This window comes from Scardinius erythrophthalmus (genome assembly GCF_964197995.2).
Source record: "Scardinius erythrophthalmus genome assembly, chromosome: 15".
Lineage (NCBI taxonomy): Eukaryota > Metazoa > Chordata > Actinopteri > Cypriniformes > Leuciscidae > Scardinius > Scardinius erythrophthalmus.
This window is the reverse complement of record NC_138235.1, coordinates 38,372,322-38,397,055: the sequence shown is the minus strand read 5'-3', so window position 1 is coordinate 38,397,055 and position 24,734 is coordinate 38,372,322. Positions and strand designations below refer to the sequence as shown.

The following is a 24,734-nucleotide window of genomic DNA, read 5'->3' as shown; positions in this document are numbered from 1 at the left end:
CTTTCTGCTGCTACCTAACTTTCTACCTAATTTTACACACACACACAGACACACACACACACACACACACACACACGGACCCAAGGAAGACTAGCTAGCTAGCTAATTCTGCTAGCTAATTCTCCTGCTACCTAACTTCCTACCTACTGCTACTTTACACACACACACACACACACACACACACACACACACACACACACACACACACACACACACACACACACACATGCAATTACAGGTAGGCGCACACACACACACACACACACACACACACACACGGATCCCAGGAAGACTAACTAGCTAACTACCAAACTTTCTGCTGTGTTTTCTGTTAGACTTACTTTGAGTCAAGTTCTTGATTTGTTGGATCAAGATGAGTTCCCAGACAAGGCATGCAGCATTGCAATCATCCCTCAGGAGTCAGGAGAAGATGCAAGGGCCTCTAAGCACCAAAGGGTTCAGCCAAGTCAGCCAGAAGAACCAAGGGCAAAACTGCAAGTGGTCAAAAATAAAGATAGAGTATTTAAGCGATCCAAGAGGCCTTCTACTGCTGTTATTCCAGAATACACAGTATACAGACCAAATGCTGCAGAATGTGTAAAACAAACCTGCCCCAACCCAGTGGATGTTTTCTTACTGATGTATCCACCCACCCTGAGAGAGATCACAGTTGAAATGTCCAACCTCTACTCCACCCAGACCAAGGGGAAGCAACTGAATCTAAGTATGGATGAGCTCCTCACCTTCTATGGGATCCTAATTGCAAGTGGATACAGCTCTGTCCCAAGAAGACACATGTACTGGTCAGATGACAATGATGTGCACAATGAGAGCATTTCAGGTGCAATGCGGAGAGACCGCTTTGATGATATAATGGCCTCAGTTCATGTGGTTGACAACACCAAGATCACTGATGACCCATTTTTTAAGGTTAGACCCATCTTCTCTGAGCTCAATCACTCATACAAAATCATGCCATTTCAGGAATGGCTGTCAGTGGATGAGAGCATGATTCCATACTACGGCCGACATGGATGTAAACAATTCATCAAAGGCAAACCAATTCGCTTTGGTTACAAGGTATGGAGCCTCGCCTCATCCAGTGGATACATGTACCACATGGAGCCATATTGTGGATCACACACTCTCCTCCCAGAGACAGGGTTGGGTCAGGGACCCAACGTTATCATAGGTTTGGCAGAGCAAGCTCAGGTGCCTCAAGGTTGCAAGTTCTTCCATGACAACCTCTTTACCACTCTTTCGCTCATGGATGAGATGACAAAAAGAGGATATGGGAGCTCTGGAACCATGAGGCAGAACCGCCTGTTTGATGTCCCATTCACACCACTAAATGCCTTCATGAAGTTACCCAGGGGAACCTCTGAGGTTCTGTGCCAAGGAGAGAAGCTGCTGGTCCGTTGGAAAGACAATAACATTGTCACAGTGGCAACAAACATGGATGAAAAATACACTGAGTCTTCTGTCAAGAGATGGAACAGGCATCGACGTGGCTTTGACAGCGTCCAACAACCAAATTGCATCAGCCAATACAATGAGCACATGGGTGGTGTAGACCTTCACGACCTACAGGTTTCACGATTCCATATCTCAATCAGGTCAAAGAAGTGGTGGTGGCCCATTTTTGCATGGTCTATCAACAGTGCTCTTGTAAATGCCCATCTCTTTTACAGAGATGTTATTGGAGGGACCATCGACCTGCTCACCTTCTCACGGATAGTCTCACAGTCTCTTCTGCAAAGGTTTGGAACGAAACCACTAAGCCATGGAAGGAGATCTCTACTGACTGCTACCGTTGAAGATCAGGCAAGATACGACAAAGCTTCCCACTGGCCAATTAACACGATGCACCGGTTCCAGAGATGTCGCCATTGTGAGAAACGCACTACCTATGCATGTGAGAAATGCCAAGTACCACTGCACATTGAGTGCTTCAAGCTGTACCATGGATTGTAGAAGAAAAACAGGAAAGACAGGAGAATGCAGTCGGACATAGAGTTCGCAAGCATGCGCACACACACACACACACACACACACACACACACACACACACAAAACACACACACAAATGTCCTAAATGTTCCAGGAAAAGATGTTATTTTTTAGTCTTTCAAGGCATTGCTTTGCTCTTTGTTCTACAACCTATTTTATTTTGTTGTTCAGTCAGTCAGTGTAGGCCTATACTTGAAAGCATGTTCAGCCGGCTACCTCTATCCTAAATGTTTACCTTCATGTTCAGTGTGTTCAATGCATACTGCATTAAAAATGAATGTGTTCAAATGAATTTTGCACTAAAAATGAACGATTTCAAATGAATGTTGCACTAAAGTAAGTTGCACTAAAGTTACAATGTTGAAATACATTGATGATTGTTGTTGTTTTTTTTCTTAACCTCAATATTCATAACGGTGCTCCCAGTATTCATATTGCTAGCCGATAGTATAAGGCTTATATGTAAAATATTCACACTACAATGAGAGAGCATTTAGAGGCAATGCTTTAACTTTTAAAAGTGATAATAACTAGCCTTTAATATAAGGATTTTATACACTCTTACGCACGCACACACACACACACACACACACACACACACACACACACACACACAGATAGAAACACACACACAAAAACACACACACAAACACACTGCACAGGTCAAATAGACCTATATTCAGTCTGTCCAATGGTTGATATACAACTCAGTATCCCACCGGTCACAATTGTGACCGATCATAAAACACACTTTTTCATACACTTTTCCATGAAAATTTCTAAAAATTATGATTGATTGTTTCAAAGGGATACTAATGACAAATGATTTGGATATTTTTGTGTCTGGGAAAAATTTGGGATTAAATGGGTTAATTACAGTAGTAGTTTATTTTCTTTTTCCCTTGAAAAAGAAGTTTAGTTCTCTAGACTACAGAACAATTCTATGTAAAACTAGTGGATTTGTTTTGACGTGACCTTCTTCCTTTTGTTCAGTTCAAAAATAATTCATGCAACTGTATATTGTTTATTTGATAGATTTAAAAGTAATATTTGCGGCCGTCCTTGTATTGTTTGATTGCTTGCGATTTAGAAAGTAATTAGTAACGCATTACTTTTTAGAGAGAGTATTTACACGTTTCAAGAGTTACAAGTGTATCAAGATGTTACATCTAATAATTAATTACATTTTAGAGTAACTTACCCAACACTGAATATAAAGCGTTTCCTAAATGTTTTAATCTTTAACAGGCCTTAAACGCCCTTGACAGTGTCAATCTGTACATTTTCTGGCATTTATTTACAACTGAATTAGTCATATTTGTATTTGTAGTGAAGAGATAATAGCAGTAAATAGGACTATCTTCTGTAATAAGCCACTCATATTGATTATGCTAAATCTAACTGTTGCCATGTTTTTCTAGATTTGCAGCCTGGTTTTATGAATCCGACTCAAGAAGACCCGAAGACTGCGAGGACAAGCGACAGTCACACTGATGAACCGATGAGGAAGAGGAGAAGCGGGAGTCACACTGATGAACCGATGAGGAAGAGGAGAAGCGGGAGTCACACTGATGAACTGATGAGGAAGAGGAGAAGTGGGAGTCACACTGATGAACTGATGAGGAAGAGGAGAAGCGGGAGTCACACTGATGAACCGATGAAGAAGAGGAGAGGCGGGAGTCACACTGATGAACTGATGAGGAAGAGGAGAAGCGGGAGTCACACTGATGAACCGATGAGGAAGAGGAGAAGCGGGAGTCACACTGATGAACCGATGAGGAAGAGGAGAAGCGGGAGTCACACTGATGAACCAATGAGGAAGAGGAGAAGCTGGAGTCACACTGATGAACCGATGAGGAAGAGGAGAAGCTGGAGTCACACTGATGAACCGATGAGGAAGAGGAGAAGCGGGAGTCACACTGATGAACCGATGAGGAAGAGGAGAAGCTGGAGTCACACTGATGAACTGATGAGGAAGAGGAGAAGTGGGAGTCACACTGATGAACTGATGAGGAAGAGGAGAAGCGGGAGTCACACTGATGAACTGATGAGGAAGAGGAGAAGTGGGAGTCACACTGATGAACTGATGAGGAAGAGGAGAAGCGGGAGTCACACTGATGAACCGATGAAGAAGAGGAGAGGCGGGAGTCACACTGATGAACTGATGAGGAAGAGGAGAAGCGGGAGTCACACTGATGAACCGATGAGGAAGAGGAGAAGCGGGAGTCACACTGATGAACCGATGAGGAAGAGGAGAAGCGGGAGTCACACTGATGAACCAATGAGGAAGAGGAGAAGCTGGAGTCACACTGATGAACCGATGAGGAAGAGGAGAAGCGGGAGTCACACTGATGAACTGATGAGGAAGAGGAGAAGCGGGAGTCACACTGATGAACCAATGAGGAAGAGGAGAAGCTGGAGTCACACTGATGAACCGATGAGGAAGAGGAGAAGCGGGAGTCACACTGATGAACCGATGAGGAAGAGGAGAAGCAGGAGTCACACTGATGAACCGATGAGGAAGAGGAGAAGCGGGAGTCACACTGATGAACTGATGAGGAAGAGGAGAAGCGGGAGTCACACTGATGAACCGATGAGGAAGAGGAGAAGCGGGAGTCACACTGATGAACCAATGAGGAAGAGGAGAAGCGGGAGTCACACTGATGAACCAATGAGGAAGAGGAGAAGCGGAAGTCAAACCGATGCTTCACCTGTGAAGACTCCAGAGAAAGACACAACCGACGGTAAGATTATTAAATACCTCGTTAAGACTTTTATCACGATTTCTGGGGGCATTCTGAAACACTTAAAGGGATAGTTCACCCAAACATGAAAATTAGCCCATGATTTACTCACCCTCAAGTCATCAGGTGTATATGACATTCTTCTCTCAGACGAATACAATCTGAGTTATATTAAAAAATGTCCTGGCTCTTCCAAGCTTTATAATGGCAGTGAATGACTGTTTCTGTTTTGAAGTCCATAAAAGTGCATCTATCATCATAAAAGTGCATCTATCCATCATAAAAGTGCATCTATCATCATAAAAGTGCATCTGTCCATCATAAAAGTACATCTATCCATCATAAAAGTGCATCTGTCCTTCATAAAAGTGCATCTATCCATCATAAAAGTGCATCTATCATCATAAAAGTGCATCTATCCATCATAAAAGTGCATCTATCCATCATAAAAGTGCATCTATCCATCATAAAAGTGCATCTATCCATCATAAAAGTGCATCTATCCATCATAAAAGTGCATCTATCATCATAAAAGTGCATCTATCCATCATAAAAGTGCATCTATCCATCATAAAAGTACATCTGTCCTTCATAAAAGTGCTCCACACTGCTCTGGGGGGTTAATAAAGGCCTTCTGAAGTAAAGCGATGCGCTGGTGTAATTACGTTGGACGCACAACGCAATGTCGAACGCAGTTGCCCAGCCCTGTGTGTTTGAACTGCGAGAGGCGTCAATTGCCGTCATTACGTTGTGCGTTAAGTTCAAGTGCTTCTCTTATGGCGTAAATCGATGCGGACGGCCATCTGGCGGACACACACACACACACACATACACTTTTATCGTCAATAGATACACTTTTATGATGGATAGATGCACTTTTATGATGGATAGATGCACTTTTATGATGGATAGATCCACTTTTATGATGGATGCACTTTTATGATGGATAGATGCACTTTTATGATGGATAGATCCACTTTTATGATGGATAGATGCACTTTTATGATGGATAGATGCACTTTTATGATGGATAGATCCACTTTTATGATGGACAGATGCACTTTAATGATGGACAGATGCACTTTTATGATGGATAGATGCACTTTAATGATGGATAGATGCACTTTTATGATGGATAGATGCACTTTAATGATGGACAGATGCACTTTTATGATGGACAGATGCACTTTTATGATGGACAGATGCACTTTTATGATGGACAGATGCACTTTTATGATGGATAGATGCACTTTTATGATGGATAGATGCACTTTTATGATGGATAGATGCGCTTTTATGATGGATAGATCCACTTTTATGATGGATAGATGCACTTTAATGATGGATAGATGCACTTTTATGATGGATAGATGCACTTTAATGATGGACAGATGCACTTTTATGATGGACAGATGCACTTTTATGATGGACAGATGCACTTTTATGATGGATAGATGCACTTTTATGATGGATAGATGCGCTTTTATGATGGATAGATCCACTTTTATGAAGGATAGATGCACTTTAATGATGGATAGATGCACTTTTATGATGGACAGATGCACTTTTATGATGAACAGATGCACTTTTATGATGGATAGATGCACTTTTATGATGGATAGATGCACTTTTATGATGGATAGATGCACTTTTATGATGGATAGATCCACTTTTATGAAGGATAGATGCACTTTTATGATGGATAGATGCACTTTAATGATGGATAGATGCACTTTTATGATCGATAGATGCACTTTTATGATGGATAGATCCACTTTTATGATGGATAGATGCACTTTTATGATGGATAGATCCACTTTTATGATGGACAGATGCACTTTTATGATGGATAGATGCACTTTTATGATGAACAGATGCACTTTAATGATGGATAGATGCACTTTTATGATGGATAGATGCACTTTTATGGACACCAAAACAGAAACAGTCATTCACTGCCATTATAAAGCTTGGAAGAGCCAGGACATTTTTTAATATAACTCTGATTGTATTCGTCTGAGAGAAGAATGTCATATACACCTAGGATGACTTGAAAGTGAGTAAATCATGGGCTAATTTTCATTTTTGGGTGAACTATCCCTTTAACGTGAAAAACGCTTAACGGCTCAATGTAGGCTTTAGTCATATTAAAAGATCAAATTCTATACACACCTTATTAATAATACTATATAGCCTACAGAAAAGCAAGCAATGATGTTGACTTATGAATTTACATATGGTTTGTCTTAAAGCATATTAAGAACACCACATAGACACATAAACAACATTAAAGCTGCTTGTTACCGGTTACCTTTGACCTTGAGGTGTGCTAACTCTTCTTCTTCACAGACCGGTGTGCTGAGAGTGTGTGTGAAGCGTCGTCTTCATCTGGGATCAGCGATCGAGTCGAGGAGTCCGTCAGGGACAGAACGGCACCAGAGGAATCTCCGTCTGGGGTTTCACATGAACGAGGACTGGGAACGGCTCCGAGAACTCACCTGAAGAGTGGAGGCGGACAGAATACGCTCGCGTCTCATTGTGTCGATGCTTGAGGAATCACGAGTAATCTGGCATCAGCGTTTGATGGAGATCAAGAGATTAAAAGGTATTCAGATGCACCAGTGATGATGATGATGATGAGGAAGCTTTTTATTCACCATTTTAAGCAGGAATATGTTCAGTTTTCTTCATTTAATTACAGTTACTCCTGATAATTGTGTTATAGACTACAGAACAATTTTAAGCAAAACTAGTGGATTTAACGTCTAATGCTAAAATATATGTTTTAATGTGACCTTCCTTTTGAATAATTCATGCAACTGTATTTTATTTAATAGAATTAAAAATTTAAATGGCGTTCTTGTATTGTTGAATTTCTTGCGATTTACAAAGTAATTAGTAATGTGTTACTTTTTAGAGAGAGTATTTACACAGTTCAAGATGTATAGCTATAGTAATTCATTATGTTTTGTAGAAACACTGAATATGAAGCGTTTACCAAATGTTTTAATTTTTTAACAGCCTCAAGAAACGGTGCATGGATGGACCAGAACGCCTTAAACAGAGTCTTTCAATTATGTAAGACCGTGTCTGCACATTTTCTGGCATTTATATGCTTATATTTTTAATTATTAACTGAATATGTCAAATTTTTTTTATTTGTAGTGAATCTGCCCTTGATTAATGCAGACGTAGCCGATGGTAAATATTATCTTCTGTTATAGACACTCATATTGCTACTCATAATGAAATGAGTCCATTCGTTTTTATCCTAAATCTAACTATTGTCATCTTTTTCTAGCTTTGCAGCCAGCAGAAGGAGGAAAATCAGAAGGAACAGCAGAAGGAAAAGCAGGAAAAGGAAAAGCAGAAGAAGGAAAAGGAAAAGCAGAAGGAGAAGCAGAAGCAGAAGGAAAAGCAGAAGAAGGAAAAGGAAAAGCAGGAAAAGCGGAAAAAGGAAAAGCGGAAGGAAAAGGAAAAGCTGAAGGAAAAGAAGAAGAAGGAAAAGCAGGAGGAGAAGCAGGAGAAGGAGAAGCACCTCAGTCCGAGAGGAGCGAGCGACAGAAAGAGTTCATGATAGAGTATTTTATAGTGCTGGAAAGATTTTGCACTCAGGTTTGTGACACAAGCCCTTACGAGAAGCTTCGAGAAATACAAGCGATCAAGCTTCAGATTGAGGAGGAGACCAAAGACATCAGACCAAGTCCAGACGCACCGATAGGATGACAAAGACACGCTTATTCAACATTTCAAGAAGGAATATGCTTTGAAATAGGATCAAACATTAAAGGACAAGTTCGGTATTTTACACTTAAAGCCCTGTTTTCAGATCGTTTCTGGTGAAATAGAACGGTTAAGATTGAAATTTGGACACATGCTGCTGTCCCGAGAATTTTAGGTTTCTTTCGCTTCCCCCCACCCCACACCACACCCCCCACCTCCAGAATGGCTGCATAGGTGCACTGGAACAATCCTTCCTAAAACGCATTAAACTTTCGTTTACAAAGAAGTGAAACTCACCGAATAAAAATGTAAAATAGCCTACCGAATTTGTCCTTTAATGTGTCAGTCTGTGCACTGAACTCCACCCTGCAATAATTGTGATAAATACTTTACTGAACTCATTGTTTCTGGATAAGATGAACACATGATATTCTCTAACTGTGAGGTGTGTGTGTGTGTGTGCGCGTGCGTGCGTGCTTGAACACAGTCTGATAACACTCACTCGTGTATTTTCTGTTAAGCTGCTGTGAAACGATGTGTGTTGTGAAAAGCGCGACAGAAATAAATGTGAATTGAATTGAAGTGACTCTCATTATTCCAGCAGTGATTCACTGTATACTTACAGAAACACTTTTTGTGTTTTAACTTTAATGGCATTTTTTTATAAATCATTCATTCACGGTAAACAACATCGCTGTGTACCAGACTTTTTTCCTGCTCTCGGAAAATGTAAGATATTTTTATAAAAAAATAGTGTGTGTGTGTGTGTGTGTGTGAGAGAGAGAGAGAGAGAGAGAGAGAGAGAGAGAGAGAGAGAGAGAGAGTGTGTGTGTGTGTGTGTGTGTGTGTGTGCGCGCGTGTTCTCCACTCCTGTATCTCCAATCAAGTGTTTTCCAAAGACCAAGAAGTGCTAAAGAACAGTTCATGTTTGATTTAGTTTTTTCTTTTATTTATTCATGGATTTATTTAAATGAGATCATCATCATCTGAACTCGTCTGTAGTCGAAGAAACACATGATTATAGAGTAAAACACCTTCCATCATGAAGCGAGTGACAGTAGAAGAGACGCATGAATCAACAGTGATGGACCAGCGGATACTGATTGATATTAGTCAGATTTATGATCAATATTCTCCATAATCTAATTCCCCACATCCCAGTAGAGCTGCACGATTAATCGATAAAAGATCGCGATCTCGATTCAAACACCCACAGATCTTATTCCTCCGTCTATTAAACCTCTCATGAGTCCGATCACAGGAACATTCAGGTCTGTGTTCTGATCCAGACAGAGCCGTTGTCATGTATAGATATGAAACAGCTTCACACACAGTCTTTTCAAGCATACAGCATCGATATTTACAATAAATCAATCATCACAGAAATACTGGGATAACAGTTTATAGTTCAGATATGAACACGGATGTCAACAGTATCAATATAGAGGAAATCACCTTCTGAAAGTAAATAAAGATTGTCTCAATTACAGCGTTACACCAGTAGGTGGCGACAAGTGACCGTTAAAAATGTATTTGTCATTGAATCATTCATTTAAGAGATTCGTTCAAAAACGCTGATTCATCCAGTAATGAAAGTCATTGAATCATTTAAAATCAGTTCATTCAAATCAATTAAATAGACTGCAGCAATTAACATTTAATCAGAACCTCTAGTAAATGTCATGTTATTTAGTTTAGTCTTAATCTCTATTTGAAACAAAAAAATGGTGATTCTCAGTTTCTCCAGAATCGTGCAGCTCTACATCCCAGCTAACAAATACATGTTCTAAGAATGTTTTGCTAACACATCCATTAATCTTTAAAAAACATAATTTTAGAACGTTTAACTGTGAATGTTAAGGGAACGTTCCGTTTGATAATTCTACAAACATTATGGAAACATTTTAGAATGTTCAGAGAACATTCAAACGTAACATTTAAAAAAAAAAAACATTCCATGAATTCTGAATAAATAATGTTTTGAGAAGATTATTAAACACCAGATAATGTTCTGTTAAGAAGGTTTTGTTCATAACTCTCCAGAACTCTCTGAGAACACTCCCTGTTAGCTGGGCTGTATCTGAAAGCCAGATGAGATGCATATGGCTGATGCGTAATCATGTTTTCCAGGAGATCCTGGCGTTTGACATCTCATGTACTCGACTGACATATGAATCATAAAAGCACATACACGCAAAAACACGCTGAGAGGGCACAATACGCCTCCAGGTACCTTGATCTTTATTTAGAAGGATTATCTGGCGAATGTGAAATTACATATTGCATAAAATTAATGAATTATTATTATTATTATTATTATTATATCTCCTCCTCGTGAACACACACTGGCTCTATTTCCCTAAACAGAAACATTAAATGATCTGAAGAGCTTCGACATCTGATATCCAGATATTGCATGTAAAAGTGTATTTGCAGTGTTCAGAGAACTCTATACCTGAGGGAATCAAAGACTGGTAGATTTAGTAAAAAGTAAACTTGCTTTAAAAATGAAAAGGCATCATATGCTTGGGTTTGTTTTTTTTGCAGTGGATCTCGATGGCCAGCAGGAGGCGCCACACCATCTCCTATGATTTGGTCAGATTTGGTCGATGTTTTTGCTTCAATTCTCATTTAAAAGGCTTTGTATATGATTTGTACAGACTAACAAAAGACCCACACCAAACCCAGACAGCGCACGTACGTTTTCATCCGGACAATGACGTTCACGATGAATTAATACACAAATGTGACGTTTAAAGCAACATGCGTGCGCCATCTGGGGAGCAAACGTACACAGAATCACAAACATACGCATTCTTACCATTAACTACTGTTATTCTTAATATCTACTGATATTCACTGAATTGTAAACAGAAAATACTCAAAGACAAAGTCATAATATCTACTGTAGTCTTATTCTAGAACTATAAAATGAATGTCAATACTGTCATCTCTACTTTTTAGCTAAATATAAGAGCTGTTATGCAGAATCAGATAATATATATATACTACAACCAGAGTAGAAACTAAAGCCTGCACGTACAGTGCTATACATTTATATATATATATTCATATATATATATATTCCCATTTACATAGAGCTATATAATCTTCTTTACTGTAGTAATCCAATAACAAAAAAGTACCGTAATTACATAAATCATACAAGAAGTGCTATCAAATATTAAAAACTAAAAAAAGCCAACAAAAATAAAGATGGGACATGTAGGCCTACCGTTAAAGGGATAGTTCACCCAAAAATGAAGATTAACCCATGATTTACTCACTCTCAACTCATCCTAGGTGTATATTACATTCTTCTTTCAGACGAATACAATCTGAGTTATATTGGTTATGAAAATATGGATATATTTTTTACGCGAACGCATCGCTTCAGAAGGCCTTTATTAACCCCCCGGAGCAGTGTGGAGCACTTTAATGATGATAGATGTACTTTAATGATGGATAGATGCGCTTTAATGATGGATAGATGCGCTTTTATGATGGATAGATGCGCTTTAATGATGGATAGATGCGCTTTAATGATGGATAGATGCGCTTTTATCATGGATAGATGCGCTTTAATGATGGATAGATGCGCTTTAATGATGGATAGATGCGCTTTTATCATGGATAGATGCGCTTTAATGATGGATAGATGCGCTTTAATGATGGATAGATGCGCTTTTATCATGGATAGATGCACTTTAATGATGGATAGATGCGCTTTAATGATGGATAGATGCGCTTTTATGATGGATAGATGCGCTTTAATGATGGATAGATGCGCTTTAATGATGGATAGATGCGCTTTTATCATGGATAGATGCACTTTAATGATGGATAGATGCACTTTAATGATGGATAGATGCACTTTTATGATGGATAGATGCGCTTTAATGATGGATAGATGCGCTTTAATGATGGATAGATGCGCTTTTATCATGGATAGATGCACTTTAATGATGGATAGATGCACTTTAATGATGGATAGATGCACTTTTATGATGGATAGATGCGCTTTAACGATGATAGATGCGCTTTTATGATGGATAGATGCACTTTAATGATGACAGATGCACTTTAATGATGATAGATGCACTTTTATGATGGATAGATGCGCTTTAATGATGATAGATGCGCTTTTATGATGGATAGATGCACTTTATGATGGACATATGCATTTTTATCATGAATAGACGCACGTTTATGATGGATAGATGCACTTTTATGATGGATATATGCATTTTTATCATGAAAAGATGCACGTTTATGATGGATAGATGCGCTTTAATGATGATAGATGCACTTTTATGATGGATAGATGCACTTCATGATGGACATATGCATTTTTATCATGAATAGACGCACGTTTATGATGGATAGATGCACTTTTATGATGGATATATGCATTTTTGTCATGAAAAGATGCACGTTTATGATGGATAGATGCACTTTTATGATGATAGATGCACTTTTTATGATGGATAGATGCACTTTAATGATGATAGATACACTTTTATGATGAATAGATGCACTTTTATGATGGACTGATGCACTTTTATGATGAATAGATGCACTTTTATGGACACCAAAACATAAACAGCCATTCACTGCCATTATAAAGCTTAGAAGAGCCAGGAAATTTTTAATATAACTCAGATTGTATTCGTCTGAAAGAAGAATGTCATATACACCTAGGATGACTTGAGAGTGAGTAAATCATGGGCTAATTTTCATTTTTGGGTGAACTATCCCTTTAATTCATAAGAAGGAAAGGTCCATTAGGGGGCGCCGTTCACAGCGCAGTCTCTTTAAGGTCATTCAGGTTTGGCAAACGCGAGCGAAAGTGTCGAGCGAAGCCCGGTTTGGAGGTGAGCTGCTCGGGATACGGGTTTCCCTCGGGACGGCCCAGAGCGCTGGAGTGCCAGCCGGACTCCAGGGGCCCCGGGGCCGACGCGTACGAGGCCTGCCGACTCTTGGCCTGCATGAAGCTCCCGGATTTAGAGGAGGACTGAGGAGGAGGAGGGTAGTGGAGATCTGCTGAGGTCTGGTTGGAGGAGGAGGAGGAGGAGGTGGTGAGATGAAGAAGCTTCCGCAACGACCTCAGAGGCTGAGACAAAACACACTTATTATTGATTACATTTATTCAGTTGTTTAAAAGATATTTTATATGTAATTTATATGTAATTTATACATTTAATCTGATACATATATTTATTAAGTACACATAATTTATCTGATTCTACATAGTTGCTCTTATATTTGGCTTTATATAAAATATGTAATTTATTAACGTAAAAGACTGAATCTTTATATATATATATATATATATACAGTTATATGCATAAGTTTATACACCCATGCTAAAGTTGACTAAAAAGAGGAATAAAAAATCATCTTTGTCTAGATTTCATTTAATGCATAATATATAAAAATAAAAAAATTGTCTTGTTATATACTTTATAATTACTCCTATATTTATATAATTTACATATCATTTATTTATGTTATTTAATGCAGTTTATAAAAATCAAAAACTTTCTTTTTACATAATTTATATATAATCTGTTTAGATTTAATTTATTGCATAATTTATAAAAATCAAAAATTTACTTTTTTTAAATTTACTTATATTTTAATTATATAATTTATATATAATCTATTTATATGTAATTTAAATCATTGTTTATATATAGTTTATTTAAACATGTATATAATTCATATATAACTTATTTATATATAATTTAATGCATTGTTTATATAGTTTACTTAAACATGTATATAATTCATATATAACTTATTTATATGTAATTTAATGCATAATTTATAAAGTCACAAACGGAATCTTTTGATTATATAACACACTGAGCTGTAACCACACAAGTGTACTATTAATAAACATTAATACTGTGTAGGTTTTGCAGAACTAGCTGGTGAGAGTCATTTAACAATTCCAGGTGTTATTTCAAACATTAAATGTAATTCAATATTGATAAAAATGTACTATAATAAATGTATATAATTAATAATTTATTGTTAAATTGCATCATTATGTGATGTAACTGTAATTTTTTTTTTTATTATTGAAATTGCCCATGTGTTATTGCCCATGTGTTGTTTATAATGACGTTTATGGGTAATATTCTCAGAAAAATAATTAAAATTATGTAGAATTATATATATTCTGTAATAATATGTACTTTCTATGTACAGTATATGCCATCAAAAGTTTGGTGTCAGTAAGATACTATTTTTATTTAAATAAATTAATACGTTTATTCAGCAAAGATGCATTTTTAATTGATCAAAAGTGACAGTAAAGACATTTATAATGTTACAAAGATTCAATTTCAAATAAATGCTGTTCTTTTGAACTATCTGTTCATCTAAGAATCCTGAAATCAAATGTTTCCACAAAAACATTTTCAACATTAATAATAATCATAAATGTTTCTTGAGCATCAAATCATCATATTAGAATGATTTCTGAAGGATCATGTGACACTGAAGACTGGCTGTTTTTACTGTATTTATTTGATCAAATAACTTTCCTTCCTGGTTTAATTTCTGTAAATGCAGAAATACATGTATTTCTTTTCTATAAAGCGCTGTTTTTAAAAGGTGCTATATGAATAAACTGCGTTTCACATTGTACTGTTCACCCACAGACAGAATTTCATTTAATAGAAGTTTGTTCATATTTTTTGATTGATCATGGCTGCAGTAATTCAATCAAATTATGAACAAATACAGGATAATCTCACTAATATGACACATAACCCTATTCGGACGGGATTAGCTTTACCAGGGTAGATGGAGTAATGTAATTTTACCACAGGACGTCTGTAATATTAATGGCCAATTCTCACAGGATGAGAGATCTCAGTAAAGCAAGCATAAGTGTGAGAGTAACTCAATTTACACATCGGCATCACTCCTGTCGTCATGTGTGTGTTACGCTGCTTCCTGATATCACGTGCGCAAACACACATAACCTTTATTTATATATTTATGTCCGGTCAAACGATGCATTAATTAACTTCAGATTGGATTGTGTTGGTAATAGGCTCTTATCTAACGCTAAAAGATGTTTCGTTCCTCTAACGAGTGCTCTCAATCTGAATGGTGTCTCTCTGTGTGTGTGTGTGTGTGTGTGTGTGTGTGTGTGTGTGTGTGTGTGTGTGTGTGTGTGTGTGTGTGTGTGTGTGTGTGTGTGTGTGTGAAACACTTGAGTTTTGCCACAGACTCGTTCCAGCGTCTAGAATGCAACTTGAAAAACTGCCGAAAACTACTTTTAAACAGGAAATTATTAAATATTTACGGACATATTTACAGCGGGTCTATTCACACGGGATCAGTTTTACCTGAGAATAGGGCTGAACAATATATCTAAATTATTAAATATCACAAATGTATAAATCTTAATATGCATATCGCAACAGCTTGCAATAACGGGTCATGAACAAAAGACAAAAGCTCTCGGCTGAATAACTTTTTTAGCTTTAATAAGAATCAGAATATATTTGATTTATAAGGTGAAAACTAAGCAGTGTTTTATTTTTACATTTGATTATTCAGTTTCTGTTGTTAAATAACCCTAATGTAGGATAACCTGAACACCGTGGTTTACACTGATGTTAAAATAACACTTCTTACGCTACAGTAAAACACTGATGTTCACTGTCAGAAGTTTAGGGATGTTTTCTTGTCACAAAAACAATGTGAAACACGCATGTAGGTCATATCATTTTAAATATATTTTAAAGATAATTAAGTTTATTTCACACACTTTAAGCATTATCGCATCGCATATCATAATTTTTCCGGACCTTTTTACTGAAGGTAAAAGTCTGCGTAATCTTTACTTACATTGTCCGTGATGATCACTAAGATGCACATTCGGACGGGACTAAAGTCACAAAGAAGCTCTGGTCATTATTACTCTACCCCACCTCTCCATGTTACACTAGTCCTGTCCGAATAGAGCTTAGTCACTCACTATTGATATCCATGAATGTAAAGAGCTAATTGTTTCTGCATTAAATTACTACATTGTTTAAATAAATACATTTTTCACTAACTGTGATTTTTGTATAAGTACATTTCTGAAATGCATGACTAGACAGTCACCTCTGATAATAACAGATCACTCTAAATTGTAACGTGGAATTGCTGCTTTGAAATGATGAGTATTGAGAAAAGTGCTTTACAAATAAACGTGAATTGAGTGTACTGTACCTGAGAGTGTGTGTCAGGTGTTCTCTCTATAGGCCAGTCAGCGTCCCGCTCTCGCTCCTGATCCTGCTCTCTCTCTCTCTCCCGGCTGCGCTCCCGGTCCCGGCTGCGAGTGCGATGTCTGCTGCCCTGGTGTCCGTACGAGCGCGACGACGACTTTATCAGCACCGGATCCGGGCCCTCGCTCGGCACCTGACCAATCACACGCGTCACAGAGCTGTCAATCATCCACACATTTGAATATTACAACTAACAGCCAAAATAACACAGAGCGACAGCCCAGGAGAGAAGCATAATCAGTTTTTCTAACATGGGTGGATTTTACAAATATTCCGATTCTTCTTCTTAAAGGTGCAGTGTGTGGTTTTTAGCGGCATCTAGTGGTGAGGTTGTGAAGTGCACCCAACAGATGTTACGGTGGCCGACAGGAAGTGATGTCGTCGTCTGAGACAGCAGTGAGTCGCCAGTTAAGCAATGAGGTTTCTTTACAAAGGTAAAGTAAGAAATTAGGTTTACATAATTATTCAGTAAAACGATATGTTATAGCAAATATTATTGTTACTTGTTCATCATTGTGTCAGTGTTTTATTCGCTGACTTCAGCTCGCTTCTTTGCACGAAGAACAACATAGTGACGAAACGCATTTGTCCGCTCAGGGCCACTTTAGAAACATGCCGATGTAAGCGGACCCACGGTGTGTGTAGAGAGAAAACACTCATTCTAAGCTAATAAAAACAAAACGGTTCATTAAGTAAGGTCTTTATACACCACTGAAAACATAGTTATGTATATGATATTGCATTTCTGTCAACAGATCCTCCTAAATATTACACAATGCACCTTTAATATAACTTTTTATTATGATGATGATGATTATTATTATTATGAACCAGATTAGACAGTAAAATATTGATGGCGTTTCACACAACATCCTCATATTCACTATCACCAGATCCAAGAAATCTGATTCCTGATTCCAGATGACTCCGGATAAAATCATTCCACCACTTTATTCAAAATGTTTTCAATTCAATTCAAGGTTATTTATATAGTGCTTTTCACAATACTTTTCAAAGCAGCTTTGCAGAAATTTACAGCTTTACGTTTTTTATGTTGTATTCTTAATATCTCACCAAAAAGTCTTATTTCTATAATACAGATTTAACATGATTTTTTTTAAATTAAAAGCAGCATACGCTAAAATCAGTACACAAAAGGGCTTTTCACACTTGAACTAGTTTACCCTGGGTCATGCTAACCCTGCTTCTGAATTACAAGTGTGAAACGTTCCTTTATCTGGGGTTTACATTTACATTTATTCATTTAGCTGACGCTTTTATCCAAAGCGACTTACAATTGCTATATATGTCAGAGGTCGCACGCCTCTGGAGCAAATAGGGGTTAAGTGTCTTGCTCAGGGACACATTGGTGTCTCACAGTGGATTCGAACCCGGGTCTCTCACACCAAAGGCATGTGTCTTATCCATTGCGCCACACCACCCGTTAATTAACACCACGGGGTTAATAGCAGTTCTAACCCTGCTTCTGAATTACAAGTGTGAAACTGTCCTTTACCCGGGGTTAAAAGTGGTGCTAACCCTGCTTCTGAATTACAAGTGTGAAACTGTCCTTTACCCGGGGTTAAAAGTGGTGCTAACCCTGCTTCTGAATTACAAGTGTGAAACGGTTCTTTACCCGGGGTTAAAAGTGGTGCTAACCCTGCTTCTGAATTACAAATGTGAAACGGTTCTTTACCCGGGGTTAAAAGTGGTGCTAACCCTGCTTCTGAATTACAAGTGTGAAACGGTCCTTTACCCGGGGTTAAAAGTGGTGCTAACCCTGCTTCTGAATTACAAGTGTGAAACGGTCCTTTACCCGGGGTTAAAAGTGGTGCTAACCCTGCTTCTACATTACAAGTGTGAAACGTTCCTTTACCCGGGGTTAAAAGCAGTGCTAACCCTGCTTCTACATTACAAGTGTGAAACGGTCCTTTACCCGGGGTTAAAAGTGGTGCTAACCCTGCTTCTGAATTACAAGTGTGAAACGGTCCTTTACCCGGGGTTAAAAGTGGTGCTAACCCTGCTTCTGAATTACAAGTGTGAAACGGTCCTTTACCCGGGGTTAAAAGCAGTGCTAACCCTGCTTCTGAATTACAAGTGTGAAACGGTCCTTTACCCGGGGTTAAAAGTGGTGCTAACCCTGTTTCTACATTACAAGTGTGAAACGTTCCTTTACCCGGGGTTAAAAGCAGTGCTAACCCTGCTTCTACATTACAAGTGTGAAACGGTCCTTTACCCGGGGTTAAAAGTGGTGCTAACCCTGCTTCTGAATTACAAGTGTGAAACGTTCCTTTACCCGGGGTTAAAAGCAGTGCTAACCCTGCTTCTGAATTACAAGTGTGAAACGTTCCTTTACCCGGGGTTAAAAGCAGTGCTAACCCTGCTTCTGAATTACAAGTGTGAAACGGTTCTTTACCCGGGGTTAAAAGTGGTGCTAACCCTGCTTCTGAATTACAAGTGTGAAACGGTCCTTTACCCGGGGTTAAAAGTGGTGCTAACCCTGTTTCTACATTACAAGTGTGAAACGGTCCTTTACCCGGGGTTAAAAGTGGTGCTAACCCTGTTTCTACATTACAAGTGTGAAACGGTCCTTTACCCGGGGTTAAAAGTGGTGCTAACCCTGTTTCTACATTACAAGTGTGAAACGTTCCTTTACCCGGGGTTAAAAGCAGTGCTAACCCTGCTTCTACATTACAAGTGTGAAACGGTCCTTTACCCGGGGTTAAAAGCGGTGCTAACCCTGTTTCTACATTACAAGTGTGAAACGTTCCTTTACCCGGGGTTAAAAGCAGTGCTAACCCTGCTTCTGAATTACAAGTGTGAAACGGTTCTTTACCCGGGGTTAAAAGCGGTGCTAACCCTGCTTCTGAATTACAAGTGTGAAACGGTTCTTTACCCGGGGTTAAAAGTGGTGCTAACCCTGCTTCTACATTACAAGTGTGAAACGGTTCTTTACCCGGGGTTAAAAGTGGTGCTAACCCTGCTTCTACATTACAAGTGTGAAAAGCCTTAAATTCAACTTACATATCACTTACACTTTACAATAGTGTTATTTTTTGAATTTCGGAAATGAGAAATTGGGGAAAAAACGTTTTTAAATATCATAAATGATGTCAAAAAATCATAAAAATGATTAATTTCTTTGTTTTCTTCTGTTTTTGGGGGAACATGATTTCATCAGTTTCACCCTCATGGATTTACTTCAGTCTGCTTCTGTGGATTTGCTCAATCAAATGGAAAATTCTTTCACATACAAATCACAGAATGCAAATATGAAGTCATGCGTCCATTATTTGTGGAGTCAGTCTCAGATGACTGATGACAATACAGATCTGACAACCAATGAGGAGACAAATACCCAGCCCACTTCAACACAACCGATTAGTGTTGTTAATTCATGCAGCGAGATTAGCGGTTTAGTTGGCGGCGTGTTAGAGGCGTATGTATGGAGACTGGTGTATACCATGGGTGTGGCCACTAGGGGACGCACTCTCTCAGAGGAGCTCCTCGTGAAGCTCCTCTGAGAGTGAAAAAGAGGAAAGAGGGCTTTCCTCATGACTGGAACTTGCTCTTCAGTGTCTGTCTGCAATACAAGAGACACAAAACTCACACTGAGACTCAATACTGGAGATCTGCCACCCGACTCATGATGTCTTTGTATCTGATTATGGTTTACAATTAATTATTACAAATAAGATAAATTGTTTTAATTTTAAAAGGGTGTAAATTTTAAAATATGAATCATATTCATTATTCATCATCAATTTTTATCATGATGAATCCAATTAAATAGTGCGAGATAGTTTTTATTTTAATATTTTACATTTACATTTAAATGAAATTTTTAGTATTTTTTTTATGTTTCTTTTTTTGAAGTATTTCTATATTATTTATTTTATTTCCGTTTAAGTTATTTAGTAATTCAAGTAAAAAATAGAAATGTTGCCTTGGCAACTAGCTGAAATAAAAAAAGTATTTTTTTTATATTATGTTTCATATTATTTCAGTTAATGTTTATTTTATTGAAACAAAAATGTTTAATGTTTTTTTTAATAACAATAACCCACAAAAAAGAAACAATTTAATATTGATTAGAGTTTATAATTAATCAGTTAAAAATGAATTAGTGTTAAAAAGTTTCTTATAGCTGAAATAAAATAAGTATTTTTTTATATTAGGTTTCATTTTATTTCAGTTAATGTTTATTTTATTGAAAGTAAAGACAATGTTTTTTTTAATGTTTTTTTTTGTTAATAATAATAACCCACAAATTTTTTTGATTTTAACTCTCTAGAAACAATTTAATATTGATTAGAGTTTATAATTAATCATAAAAATTATTCTAAAAATGCTGTGTTAAAAAGTTTCATATAATGACAAATCCGATCTTTTTGACCATTCCTCACACAAAGCTATCATATGACTTCAAAAGATTTAGAATAGAATAGAATAGAATAGAATAGAATAGAATAGAATAGAATAGGACTTTTATGGTGGTTCTATGCTGCTTTTTGGAGATTTACAGATCTTGTCATAGAAAAGCGCAGCGTGAATATACTACATTTCTGCTGTTTCTACAGAGAGCGATAACAGTGTGTGTGTTTGTAATGAAATAAGGGGAATAAATACAAACAGAATTGATGAGCTGTCGGTTTCAAATGTCAGAGTAACGGCTGAGTCGGGTGACAGACTCTCGTTTACGGACTGGGTTTAGACTACTATTCACTCACACACATTCACCTGTGATACATTAAACACACACACACACACACACTCACGGGTTGTGGCTTCTTCTTCTTCTTCTTCATGGATCTGAAGAAGCCTTGTTTCTCTTTCTCTTTGGTGGGTTCAGGAGGGCTCACGTCCAGCGTCTCAGACCCCGTCCTCATCAAACAACACACTTACAATGTCAATAAAACTGATGCTCACAATCTGACATTATATTATACGATTATTTCTATTAATATTTCGAATTAGCTTCTGTTTTATATTTTCAGTCTTTATTTGAATTTCAGTTAAAGTGTTTTAAAAATAAGTATTTTTTGTGTATCTGTTATTTTAATTGTGTATCTGTCATTTTAATTAGTTTTTCATTTATTTTTTATATATATATATATATCGTTTGAATTAACTTTCAGTGTTAGTTTTAGTTATTTTATTAAGTTATATTTATTATATTTAGTTATTATCTTAAGTAAGTTGTGGCTGCAGTTCACTTAACGGCCACCGGTGTCGCTAATAACAAGAGTTTCTGTATTCTACATATAGTCTCTTTAAACTAAAAGAAAATTAGAAATGTTGCCTTGGCAATATTAATAAAATATAAGGGTTTTTTTTTTTCTTCAATGTTTAATTTTATTTCAGTTAAAATTTTATTTCAAGTAACAAAAATGTTTTTAGTTAATAACACTGCAAACTGCTCAACCTACAGATTTGAACTTAACAGAAACAATCAGTTGTTTTATATATTCATTATATAGTCATTATATATATTCTGACTCACTTCCTGTTTGAGTGTCTAAGAGTCAGAAAAATACCTTTATTGCATCATTTCTATTAAATTAAAAACATTCACCAAAATGTATTTATTCCTTGATTTGATACTTATTGAAACTTATTATATATTGTTATCAGAGAAAATGTTTTGATTTAAGTAGAATTTTGGTGGAGCCAAATAATAATAGTACATATATTTTTAAATGCAACATATTTACAGAAGATGAAAAACAGAGAGTGTGAGTGCTTCATCCTCACCAGGGGTCATAGGTCGGTTGGTGTATGTTGTGGCTGTTGTCTATCGTGACCCCTGAACTCTCGTGGAACGAGTTATCGGGTCTGGGTGACGGCACTGGTGAAAACACAGAAACATGAACATATAGAGTGATGAGAAACACAGAGACCTGGAGACCAGTGACCTTTAAAAATAAAGTGCTACGAAACGCGATATCGCACTGTTAAAATGCATAAAGTAACTCTTGCATTATTCAAAGTGCTATTTCTTTTGCTGTTGTTTTTGATTGTCCTCCCAGCATAGTTAATGACTATAATGCAGTAAATACTGCCGTTTTCTTGATTATAATGGAGCAATCCTTAGACACTGTGTCGAGCGCTGTGAGACTTCAGAACGGGGAACAGAGAGGTTTTCAATTGCATTTGTTAATAGATCAATTAGAAAACATAATAAATTAAAACATGTCACTTGCAGCGCGTCACCCTAAACGTTAAATGTTAAAATTAAAGCTGGCCAACCATTAATCACATCCAAAATAAAGGTTTGTATTTACATAATATATGTGTGTGTTCTGTGTATAATTATTTTGTATATATAAATACACACACATTTATGTACAGTACAGGTCAAAAGTTTGGAAACATTACGATTTTTTTATATTTTCTAATGCTCCAAGAAAATATACATCAAGGCTGCGTTTATTTGATAAAAAATACAGAAAAAAAACAGTAATATTGCGAAATATTATTACAACTTAAAATAATAGTTTTCTATTTGAATATACTTTAAAAAATTATTTATTCCTGTGATGCAAAGCTGAATTTTCAGCATCATTACTCCAGTCTTCAGTGTCACATGACATCCAGTCTATCACATGATCCTTCAGAAATCATTCTAATATTCTGATTTATTATGAGTGTTGGAAACAGTTCTGCTGTCTAATATATTTGATGAATAAAAGGTTAAAAAGAACTGCATTTATTCAAAATAAAAAAAATATTTTCTAATATAAATCTTCTTTACTATCACTTTTTATCAATTTAACACATCCTTGCTGAATAAAAGTATTGATTTATTTCAAAAAAAGAAAGAAAAAACATTTTTTTTGTACTTTTTATTCATCAAAGTATCCTAAAAAAGTATCACAGGTTATGAAAATATATTAAGCAGCAGAACTATTTCCACTTTGCTAATGAATCATCATATCAGAGTGATTTCTAAAGGATCATGTGATAGACTGGAGTAATGATCCTGAAAATTCAGCTTTGATCACAGAAATGATTTTGTATTTATGTACTCATTTACTTAATCCTCATGCACCTGTCGGGTTAGGGATGTATATGTCACCGCGTATGGGCGGAGGAGGAAGGACATGAAAGAACAAATGTCTGGATTTGGGGATGGTGGTTACTCACAGTTTTTCTGACCACTTTGTTAACTTTGTTTGGATTTTTCGTTTGTTGAAATTATGAACTTATTTTAGAAATGTTAGGAAAATAGCTTTTGAAATGAAGACTGCGTTTGGAGTGCGTGCAAATTAGCTAATCATTGTTCCCTGAATCCACGGCCAACATCGAAAGGCCGACACACAAACATTATGTAAACACAAACCTTTATTTTGCATGTGATTAATCGTTGCCCAGCTCTAATTAAAATGAAACGAGGATGTGACTGACCCCTGTAGAAGCTCCCGACCCGTCTCGGCACAGATTCGCCGTACATCATGCGGTTCTCTTTGGCGGATCCGCTGTCATCCGCGAGCTGCTCGTGATACACTCCTCCCTGCAGCATCAACATTCGTCACACACGTGTTTCAAGCAGAACAAGTGCTCAGTGCAACACTAAGGACATTATGTGGCATGAACACTGACGGTTCCCCTCTGCATAAACTCCAAACAAAAGGAAACACAACTGAAATGCCACCTTCAAGAATGAGAGAGCAAAGCAAACAGGAGGATGGGCAGCAGAAGGAGGAGTATGGAGAGAGAGAGAGAGGGAAGGAGAAAGAGATAGGAAGCAGGATGGTGCGGACCTCGCTTTTTTGCCGTGGTGTGTGAAAGCTGGTGGTGTTGTCCCGTGTGGACTCCCGGATTAAAGGTCGCGTGTGACTGACCTCTGCGGCCGCCGGGTCGCTCTGTTTATGGAGAGATGAGAGCAGGAGAAGCATAAAGCGCTCAGCACACACTCATATGATCAGTGACTCCTACACACACACACACACAATCTGTT

At 37.3% G+C, this 24,734-nt stretch overlaps 2 protein-coding genes across 3 annotated transcripts in view; one reads left to right on the top strand and one right to left on the bottom strand.

Moving 5' to 3' along the window:
• Positions 1–639: 639 nt before the first annotated feature.
• LOC308703246 (piggyBac transposable element-derived protein 3-like) lies at positions 640–1,974 on the top strand (the record flags this gene model as incomplete). The annotated part of the gene is made up of 1 exon (XM_081386566.1): positions 640–1,974. The coding sequence occupies one exon, from the start codon at positions 640–642 to the stop codon at positions 1,972–1,974; it is 1,335 nt and encodes a 444-aa protein (XP_081242692.1).
• A 10,382-nt stretch (positions 1,975–12,356) lies between these two features.
• LOC308703376 (cyclin-dependent kinase-like 5) overlaps positions 12,357–24,734 on the bottom strand; it is a 71,132-nt gene continuing 58,754 nt past the window's right edge. Inside the window, exons 13-19 of one of the 2 annotated variants that reach the window (XM_081386812.1) lie at positions 24,538–24,639; positions 24,182–24,287; positions 22,529–22,622; positions 21,553–21,658; positions 20,238–20,357; positions 16,719–16,907; positions 12,357–13,590 (exon numbers count right to left, since the gene is read on the bottom strand). In XM_081386812.1, the coding sequence (XP_081242938.1) occupies positions 13,276–13,590; positions 16,719–16,907; positions 20,238–20,357; positions 21,553–21,658; positions 22,529–22,622; positions 24,182–24,287; positions 24,538–24,639 (1,032 nt within the window). In that variant the 3' untranslated portion in view covers positions 12,357–13,275. The remainder of the gene's footprint in view (positions 13,591–16,718; positions 16,908–20,237; positions 20,358–21,552; positions 21,659–22,528; positions 22,623–24,181; positions 24,288–24,537; positions 24,640–24,734) is intronic. The other variant, XM_081386813.1, reaches the window with a different exon arrangement.